This window comes from Anabrus simplex, chromosome 11 (genome assembly GCF_040414725.1).
Source record: "Anabrus simplex isolate iqAnaSimp1 chromosome 11, ASM4041472v1, whole genome shotgun sequence".
Classification (NCBI taxonomy): Eukaryota; Metazoa; Arthropoda; class Insecta; order Orthoptera; family Tettigoniidae; genus Anabrus; species Anabrus simplex.
In genome coordinates, this window is record NC_090275.1 from 111597781 (window position 1) to 111608630 (window position 10850).

General features: G+C 40.6%; 1 protein-coding gene across 5 annotated transcripts in view; it reads right to left on the minus strand.

Moving 5' to 3' along the window:
• Positions 1-6768, minus strand: part of LOC136883569 (zinc finger protein OZF) — a 110108-nt gene extending 103340 nt beyond the window's left edge. For 2 of the 5 annotated variants that reach the window (XM_068229577.1, XM_067155954.2), the window contains exons 1-2: positions 6251-6384; positions 5327-6032 (exon numbers count right to left, since the gene is read on the minus strand). In XM_068229577.1, coding sequence (XP_068085678.1) covers positions 5327-5696 — 370 coding nt within the window. In that variant the 5' untranslated portion in view covers positions 5697-6032; positions 6251-6384. The other 3 variants (XM_067155957.2, XM_067155958.2, XM_067155956.2) reach the window with 3 other exon arrangements.
• Positions 6769-10850: the final 4082 nt, after the last annotated feature.

A 10850-nucleotide genomic window follows, 5' to 3' on the forward strand; every position in this document is an offset into this window, starting at 1 on the left:
GTGAGTGATCCAACTACATTACACCACACTACACCATAGCTATGCAAGAATGCCACTCTACAATTAAGCTATTGTCGCGGCCACCAAATTAGGCGGGTGAGGAAAACTGCGCTGTCGTCAGATATGGGAACGGCGAAGCAACAGATGGTTGAGAGTCGCTTACCTCCGAGCACGGATTGGCAACGCTGATCGTGCAGTGCTGTCTAGTTGAAGCCCATCCGCTCCAGGCCACCTTAATCCGAGTCATTCCCTGCCATGTAGCTGCTGAACTCGCACCGTAAGTGCTGTTAAAGACGGATAGTGAATGTATTCAGCCTGGTGTTTCTTCGGGTCTATCATCTGAAGAGGACGAAGTAAGTGCGAGAAACGCACAAGAAACTCCTCTGAAGCATCGCTGGTTGGAAGGGCTTAAGAAGAAGGATTTAGACAGCCAGACAAAATCCATAATAGTGAATGTATTGCAATATGTGCAGAAGTTGGCCGAATCAAATATTCTGCAGACTGTGAACTTCAAGAAAAGCCAAGAATTAACTGCAACGGTGTGTAATGTTCGCCTTCGCTCAGTCCAGAGATGTGTTAATGAAGCAAAATATTCACCCAACCAAAAAATACTTTTATCTCCAAGGAAAAACTCGATGAATTAGCTCTCTCTTGGGGCCACGAGGTAGTAAGGTTGACACCCTACCACTGCCAATACAACCCAATTGAATTGATTTGGGCTCAAGTCAAGAGAGAAGTGGCAGAGAGGAACAAGACATTCAAATTAAAGGATGTAGAAAAACTCACGTCAGAAGCCATCGACCGTGTGACGGCTGCAGATTGGAAAAAGTGCTTCAATCGCCGTAAAATCTTCAAGCAGATGATTGGGCCAAGGAAATAGTAAGGGATGAAAGAATGGAGCCATTCATTATCAGTGTAAATGACGACTCGACAGATAGTGAGATGAGTGATGACAGTGACTAAGAAATCTTAGACTGCCTTGTAGCTAGAAACCGATTCTTAATTCATTGTAAATTAATGTAAACCTATTCTTTAAAATAGTTATTTTTCTATATTACTCAGTCCAATATACAGTATTCAAATATTTAATATTATAATGCAATAAAATTGATACAGATTAATATGTAATCCGAACATATTTACGGCGCCCTGCAGCCTGTGCTGGCGCGCGCGCCCCGAACTGCCTCAGATAGCGACATTTACATGATCACTTTTCGAGCCATTTTCCAGGCAAACTACAAGCCTCACAGAAATATGTTTCAGATAAGAAATATAAGTCAGGCAATTTTTAACATTTTTCCCGCTGACAAAATGTTATTGGCTGAAAAAATAAAAACTTGGCCACTTACTGAAATTTTCAATACATGATTCTCCGAACTTAAATTCACTCTTTCAAGATTTTATTTTTAATAATTATTTAAAGTGGTTTATATGAAAAATAGTTATACCACTGAAATCAGCAGTCTTTTCTGAAGCTTGTAGTATAATTTGTTTTGAAACATTGTATGAAGTAACATCAGGAGCTTGAGAGAGAACAATCTGCCTGGCGCTCAAAAATTATGTGTTCAGTTAGACATTTCTTCGCCAGTTGCTACATAACCTTGGCAACAGCGTAATTTCTCTGACCGCCTAATTTGGTGGTCGCGACAATAGACTGTCTACTGCAAATATAAATCACTGAGAAAATTAAAACTAACTCTACTTACATTTGTATACATGCTTGGTAGAAATTACCCAACATTGGCATTAACACAGAAACACGTCCCAAGCTTGAATAACACAGGTGCAAGTAAAATATCAAGCAATAACGAATGTTTGGGAGAGTCTGTTAAGAAAGTAGCAAGGGTTAGAAGACAAAATACCCATTCAAAAAGGAATTATTAATAATTAATTTTGCCATGGGTAAAAAGTTACCCATGTACCCCCGATTACAATTTGTCGCAGTTTTATATCATGTTAGCCTAAAGGTAGGAAAATATAGGTAGCGATGTATAAAAACAATCATTTTAGCAGGGGAAAAATATGAAAGGAAAATAAGAAACGTCAATGATCTGCTAAAATGTGTCACACCTATACTTCAAATTTCGTTAAGTGCTCACACTGGAATTCAATTTCAACATAATTTTCTTATCACTTGTCGCTTACTCATACATTTACTTAGAAAGAGCTTATACATGGCTCATTATCATGGTGGGTGAAAGAATATGCCTGCGACACTGCCTGGAAAATAGTCTCATAGTGCATTGGCACAGCCAGTGGCTCCAAGTAGCCTACACAGTGGCCTCCACGGTATGCATTATCCATGTGTCTTGGTGGGCGTGCTATTTACCAACTGATAAGCCCAATTTAACACACTGGGGTGAAACGCTGGCAACCAGGAATTAGTTACCTGGAAAATTTATGATGTCCAATAACGGACCAACTACATTGGTATTATAAATTTACTACTACTACTACTACTACTACTACTAATAATAATAATAATAATAATAATAATCGTATGGCCTCAGCTACCATGTGCAACCATTTCAATGTGATGCCATTTGGCTGTCTGCTCGTCAATTTCGACGTTCCCCTTTTATTCTAGGCCTACTAGATGGCAGACCGAGTAAATCGAAACTCTCTTAGCCATTTATGACTGAGATTTAATGAATTTTGTCGAGTAAAGCCCAAATGTGCCACCAGAGATCTTTTATATGCCGACGTCATACGACATGGAGCATCAAATGGACTTTTTTCCGCCATTCAAAAATCCAACTACCTCTCCCAGGTTTGAACCTGCTATCTTGGGATCTGGAGGCCGAAACTCTGCAACAAATATTTCAGGTTCCCTTTGGGAATCAGCATCTATATCATCTGATGGCCAGGCAGGCATCAATTTTTGGAAATGAGACAAAGTCCCTCATAGTGCATTGGCACAGCCGGTGGCTCCAAGTAGCCTATGCAGTGGCCTCCACTGTATGCACTAGCCACGTGTCTTGGTGGGTGTGCTATTTACCAACTGATGAGCCCAGTTTAGCACACTGGGGCAAAACACTGGCAACCAGGAATGAGTTAGCTGGAAAATTTATAATCTCCAATAACAGACCAACTACATTGGTATTATAACAAATAAAATGCCGTATAGTTTCTTCAGACCATACCAGGTGCAGTTTCTGAAAGTGATTTTTTTTTTGCTAGTGGCTTTACGTCGCACTGACACAGATAGGTCTTATGGCAACGATGAGATAGGAAAGGCCTAGGAGTTGGACGGAAGCGGCCGTGGCCTTAATTGGTGGCCCCAGCATTTGCCTGGTGTGAAAATGGGAAACCACAGAGAACCATCTTCAGGGCTGCCGACAGTGGGATTCGAACCCATTATCTCCCGGATGCAAGCTCACAGCCGCGCGCCTCTAACCGCACGGCCACCTTGCCTGGTGAAAGTAATTTACTTGATTTTGAAGATAAATGGCCATTTCAACACCCTCACCAGCAGCTTTCTTTATAATGTTCAGTGGTTTGAGTTGCGTATTACAATCTTCAAGCTGTTTACTTCATTGGCGTAATTTTTCTTCCAAATCTACTATTTTCTTCTTCATTCTGAATAGTGCAACATGAAGCCTTTTATTAGTTCTCTTTAGATTTTCCATGCTGCTATCATCCAACATATCAACTTGAAAACCAATGTCAGACGGTTCATTTTTACCAGTATTTAGGACTACCTGTGTATCCATAAAAGGAGAGTCGACTGGAAAGCGAAAGAGAGAACCTGACAGTTTAGCTATAACTGTAGAACCGAAACAACTAAATAGGCCCTACTTGCGCAATGAATAATAATAAGAAGAATAAGTATAAGAATAACAACAGTATATTGACACGATTCTATACCAGTACTACTAAACAGCAGTATTAACAGTATTAACCGACAATAAACAAAAGAACCCTCGGCTACTTCGGTTCGCGCAGCTTGTTTCGGTTCATCCTGATGTTAACCGATGAATCAAGGACAAGCACACACGCAGCTGGCTAACGGACATGCCGGCTGTCAAGCTGGTGTTAACACATACTGCAAGTAGCTGCAGTCAGGCTCTTCGACTGAGGTTATCCTTTCATTAAAGCCGGAAACGCAATGCAATTAAAAGAACGAAAGTAAATGTAAAGTGGCCAAAAGTATTAAGCATTGAGTTAAATGGAACTACTTACAATACCCAAGCTGTAAACCATATTTTAAAAAAAATAAAAATAAAAATATACTGTTCCAATAAGCGTACACACAAGAGGACATTATATGAACAACACAAAATAACTGTCGAAGATACTCTCTGCTACAGGCAAGTATCTTTTCCAATTTTAACACACGCTTCAATTTGTCCAGTGTAGGTACAGCTTTTTTCATTACGTAAAATTTGCTTATTTTCCGACGTATCACATCTTCTGTGAAGTCGTCTGTTTCAATCCTTTTCTTGTGGACTGTTTTCTTGCCATCAGGTGTAGAAGAATGCAAACGACCCTTGGCCATAGAAGTCTTCCCTTCCGCTAAAATACGTTTCACCAGTGACTTTGAAACCCCTGTTGCTTCACTTGTTCAAGCCACTACATTATAATTCAGTTTATGAACTGTTTTCTGTTCTCGTAAGTAAGCAGCTATGTTATATACTATTTCTCTGGCTTGTCCCCTTACAGGCCGTCCAGATTTGCTACCAGACTTCGAAGTAGCAGCCATAACTACTGTACATTCAAATGACACTCTCACTAGAATAACATGGTACACAACACTATATAGGTGAAAGACGGCTGCCGTCAATTATTTCGCTGCTGAGCAGCTTTAGATGTGTGTGTGTGTGTGTTGGCATACCAGTTGCGCAACTGCCGATACCTCTAATTCTGTTTTTTACACAGTCAAGAATTTAGTTTATTCACCTGGTTAATGTGCTCCGTAATGAGTAATGACCCTTGAAGGTCGCTAGGTAACACTGTTCCAACACTATATACATAAAAACATTTACCAATACAGTACACGCTACACGCGAAGGAATTATAGGACTACAATTACTACAACTAAAGAAACAAATGTGAATAAAACTGACAAAACAACAAGAGCGCGAAAACGGATACAGAAGAGACAGCGAAACTCTTGTGTAACCACGCTTCACAGTGTGCACAGTACAGTGGCCAGACAGCATGTGACCCCCTCCACTAGCCCCTATGATGTCAGACATCCACTCGGAGAGAATGCGCGGGGAAGTGAGCTTTGCGCAGGTTCTTTTGTTAGTTGCAGGGTAATACAATTGTCCCCAGAAACTATATTACTTAGTACGTAATACTTCAAACCTTATATAATGCTTACCATTTTCTGCAATGATGTTTAAAGAGCTCTTGTTAGACGTCTCTGTGCTTGAATCCCTTCTCTTCCTCTTCGCCGAACGTAGTGGTTGTTTATAAGCTGGATAATCAGGGAAGAGGCTGGGTACAGATCCTGTTTTTAATTGTCGCGGTTTACTGGTCACTTTGAAATCGTCATTTACGAAATGTAGACTGCAAACCACGGAATGGTCAGAAGGAATCCATTTACTTCCCTTGCTGTTTCCTTCCCTGGATATAATACTTAACCACTTTCGACGCAATTCTGTACTTGAAGGTATTTCATGGAATGAAATGCCACGGCATTCTGGTTTCCCTTTCTTTGATTTGCAGAAAGGCACGCAGCAGTTCACCATTTTCAATGAAAACAAGTACGGTACCGTACTACCCTATTTTCCGCTATTTCATTCCGATTCCGACAAGTCTGGGGCTATTTGGTGATACTAACTATGGTGGGTATTTGTAAACGGAGTGTTTCATTTAGTGCCATGTTAAAATATTGTAAAGAGCAGGCAGTATAAGCAACCATCGGATGCAGATCGAGCAAGCAGCGACCTGCGAACGGGGAGACAGACACCTTCATATGTCGAGGCCATTGCAGTTCGCAATTCACCTATCTCAACAACAAACCCACATGCGCCGGCAATTCGGTAGAGTATTGCCAAAACTGGAATTACTCATCTGCCCTTGTACTGCAAATGAAAGGGAGAAATGAAACAGGTGATAACAGTGCCATTCTCACTGAATTTTATAATATTCAATCAAAACTATTTTCTAGTAACTGTAATCATGCAACACTGATCTTTTCTGTGACATGTCTAGAAAAATGAAGCCTAAAAGAATGTTTGGGCTATATTGTGTTCCATACAAGCCTAATGATATGTGAAATTATTATTAATACTCTCTGTACCTGAAACTAACCAGCGCAGAAAAGTCATTCTTCGCCTTGCCATCAAAAAATATAATAACCTGCCATTAGTCATGACTGATTTCTGTTCTCACAGTAACACAACCGCATTCTTTGCTTTGTTTATTGCTGCGTCAACAACTTACCCGGACAGCTCTATCTCGACTTCTTCTTCTTCTACTACATGTTGTTTATGGGTTCCTGTATTTTCCCCCAGTAACATTTATTGGGTTGTATAAAAACATATCGAAAACATGTACTTTACTGTGAAACATGTGATGTGGTGTTGTGGTCCCCCAGTATGAACAAACATACACCCTCTTCTCTACACTCGTTGATCGTGTTGGTCACTCCAAGATATCACTAGGTCACTACACAATGTGTAGGTATCGTAAAAAATCTTGTTCAGAAATTGTCAATGGAAGTAGTAGTGTATCGGCAGGGAAAAAATATAACGGTACAATTTGTTGTAACTCAAGGTTACAATCGTCAATAAACTTATTGATCACAGCAATCATGTGATGTCGTGTTGTGGTTCCCCAGTATGAACAAACATACAAACATACCCCCCACCCCCACCCATCTCTCCCTCCCCCAGGGGCTTTGAATTTGGGAGCGTGTGTTGGCCACCACGGGACCCTCAGCTGACTCCTGGCGTCTCTTCCACTTACTTGTGGCGGGCTCCTCACTTTCGGCTATCCTGCCCGACGTCTTTCGGTCAACTCTTATTCTTTTCCGAACCCGACGGTATTAGGTTTGCGAATCCTAGGTAGTCTTTCATTTTCACGCCCTTCGTAGACGTCTTTCTTTGGCCGATATCTTCATTTTTGGAAGTGTCGAACCCCTTCCATTATTTCTCTCTGATTAGTTCTTTCTTTTTTTTAAAAAAAGGATGGATGCCCAGTTGTACTTCCTCTAAAAACAATAATCACCACCACCTCCACCTTTCAGGACTAGTTCACAGGTAACATCATTAAATATCCATGGTTTGCTGTTATACTATAGTACTTTTCTAACAATGTCATTCTCTACCCGGTGAGCTGTGTTGTACAGTAGCGCCGATTGGGAATTAGAAGTTGGGAGGGGGGTGGGGGTGCGGCGGGGGGCAAAAAATATACAGACAACAGAAAGTAGCCGGGTTGAGGAATAAAGCGCGCGGGGAGGGGGGTTATACACATCAAAACTGAACAAAAGAGCTACAAAATGGTAAGTTTTTGATGCTCTTTGAGCGAATTTTGACAAAGATACAGGTTGACTGTTTACTAACTTAAGTGCGGCAATAATAGACTAGTGTTGGGACAGTGACTTTCTTATGTGTTTATTTGTGCAGTTGTTCTTATTGTATTTGTTGTCGTATAGCATTATTGAAGTGATTTTTTTGTGTCCCCCGCTCGGCTGGTCTGTGACGCCCTTAACAGTGGGCGGGAGAGACTTGTCTCGGCAACAATGGTCGAGTGTAGATTCCACTTGAGCTATTATGTTTCACTTGTGGCAGTTAGCAATGATTGCGGCGCGCTGTTGTATGTCTGAAGTGTTTGATGTAAATATGGTTAATAAATTATTATTAATTGTCTTCCGTATATGTTTTTCAAAATGAGCTACCAGAAAGATGTTGTTTCACCAGCAAACAAACATTTTTTGGTCCCCCGGGTCGGATATTGTGAATAGTCTTCCGCCGTATGTTACGAATACTAACTTATTGTGAACTTTCGTGCACGGGTCTTTCAGTTCGTATCGTATGTTACGCTACTTTACGTACGGTAGCCAGTTCCGTGTTGTGTACTGTTCGTCGGTCGTTTTAAGCATAAACTGTATGTTATGTTTTGTGGATCTCCGAATGGACTCTCGTTTCATCGCGGCCGTGCTTATCTGCTGACGAAGCGCCAAGTGACACACTATCGTGCGGGCTCCCGTTCAAATACAACCCGGCTTGCTGTTGAAGAATTCCGCTGGAGAGCTGAGTAACCTACTGGACCCGGCGGCGCGCCTGAGTTCGACTCCAGGCCGAAGCATATCTACAGGCAGACGTAAGTACCTAAACTGGCAACAACCAATCCTTTCTTACCTAATATTGTTAGTCATGTTATCCTCGCCCGTTTATTGACCCCAGTGTTCCTAATTATTGTTCTTGTGCATTCCTCTTCTACGGTCCTTATCTGTCAGCATGAAATTAGTCACTACTCATGCAGTAGCAAAAGCCAGCCTCAAGCGTCTCGCGAAATTCGTACAAGAATTTCAAACGGATTCAAATAATCAGACCATCGTAGTTCGTTTGAAGGAACTGCCCATTATTCATGACAAATTTGAAACTGCTCAATCTCAGCTAGAAACATTTGATACCGGGCGAGTTGGCCGTGCGCGTAGAGGCGCGCGGCTGTGAGCTTGCATCCGGGAGATAGTAGGTTCGAATCCCACTATCGGCAGCCCTGAAGATGGTTTTCCGTGGTTTCCCATTTTCACACCAGGCAAATGCTGGGGCTGTACCTTAATTAAGGCCACGGCCGCTTCCTTCCAACTCCTAGGCCTTTCCTATTCCATCGTCGCCATAAGACCTATCTGTGTCAGTGCGACGTAAAGCCCCTAGCAAAAAGAAAAAAAATATATATATATTTGAGGATTTCCAACACCATGCAGAAGACAGAGATCACTTTGAAAACATGTATTTCAATACAGAAGCAAAAATGAATAGCTTAATCGCATTGATTACCGAAGCTGCTGGCCCCAGTAGTTCTTGTTCTAGCAAATACAGAAGAGATAATACGCGACACTTACGGATTTCGCCTTGCTAAAATGGGAGACAATTCGACGGTGGCGCTCCTATTGACTTGACATGAACAAATCGCGCTAAATTCAAATATCGATGGAAATGTATATACGAAAATGGATAAATAAATTACGTCTAGAAATAAAGTGTTATTGAGATATTAACTTAGAAGTTGCTAAGGCAATTCTGGATAAAATAATTATTTAAAAGGTTATTATTCAAAGACTGAAATTAGACATATAAACAAGAAGTGAAATGGACTGGTGTGAAATGGCTTGATCTTTCATTTATCCATTACTTTTTTAGCTTTAGCATTCCTGCCTGAACTCTTACGGTTGGATTTCTTTTTTTCTCATTTAAAAACATTGTATCATCACATTAAGACACTTGTCAATAAAAATATCGGCACATTCCTTACACATATGATGTAATGAATTAACATTTAATAGCTGGACAATTTTCCTCTTAACATGAAGCCTACTAACAGAAAGATATTCCTTACACATATGATGCAATGAATTAACATTTAATAATAATAATAATAATAATAATAATAATAATAATAATAATAATAATAATAATCATGATAATAATAATAATAATAATGTTTTTTGTTTTACTTCCCACTAATTACTCTTACGGTTTTCTGAGACGCCGAGGTGCCGGAATTTAGTCCCGCAGGAGTTCTTTTACGAGCCAATAAATCTACCGACACGAGGCTGACGTATTTGAGCACCTTCGAATACCACCGGACTGAGCCAGGATCGAACCTGCCAAGTTGGGGTCAGAAGGCCAGCGCCTTAACCGTCTGAGCCACTCTGCCCGGCGAATTAACATTTAATAGCTGGGCAATTTTCCTCCTAACATGAAGCCTACTAACAGAAAGATAATCTATAAAATCCCGGCTTTAATCTGAGAAGAGGGATAAAGAAAGAAAAGTATGAAAATGTTGTCGATAGTGATGCTTTAAGGAATATTTACGTACAATTAGAGCAAAAATGTAACATACCCTTGGCTGTATTGTCGAGGATTTCTAAAGTCGCTGGCCTGGAAATTATCTGAACAGATCTTATAATTCTTATATAAGCGTAACGTCCCTTCTTTCTTGTACACCTTATCCAAATCGCTTCTGTGACATTTCAAAACCCACAGATCACACCTACAATGAAGGTTAACTCCTGCACTATAGAATAAAATATGCGTATTACATTTTATGCCAGTTAAAATATGGGTCGAGCAGGTCAGAAGATTATGAAGTACTATAAAAATCTCTGTCACTGGAAGAATATATATGCAAACACAATATTACTTACATGTTCTTTTCAAGAGGGAACCTGAAGAACGACCGCGCATTTTTCTCTACTTTGTAATTACTGCAGCCAAACACAGCACATACCTTTCCCCTCATGTTGAGAGGAGATATCAAGGAATGACACACACTACTATTTATTTATGCCAACTCACTCTCCAGTAGCTGTCCCTCGATACCGGTATCTCGCTCAGTGTCGCGTATTATCTCTACTGTATTTGGTTCTAGTGACAGTCAGCCGTGTTTAAGTGAAACTAAGAAGGCAATTAAGCTCCCTACCATAAAACTGCCAACCTTCAGTGGTGATGTAACTGGATTTAGACATTTTTATGACACGTTCATGAGTCTTATAGTTAACAATGAATCGCTGGACAACATTCAAAGATTTCATTACTTACTGAGTTCTCTAACTGGCGAAGCGCACGAACTAATAGCAAACTTCCCAGTCATTAGCTCCAACTTTAACGTGGCTTTCGATAAGATTTGCAATCGCCATAATAATCCGAGGTTAACTGCATCCGCACATCTTA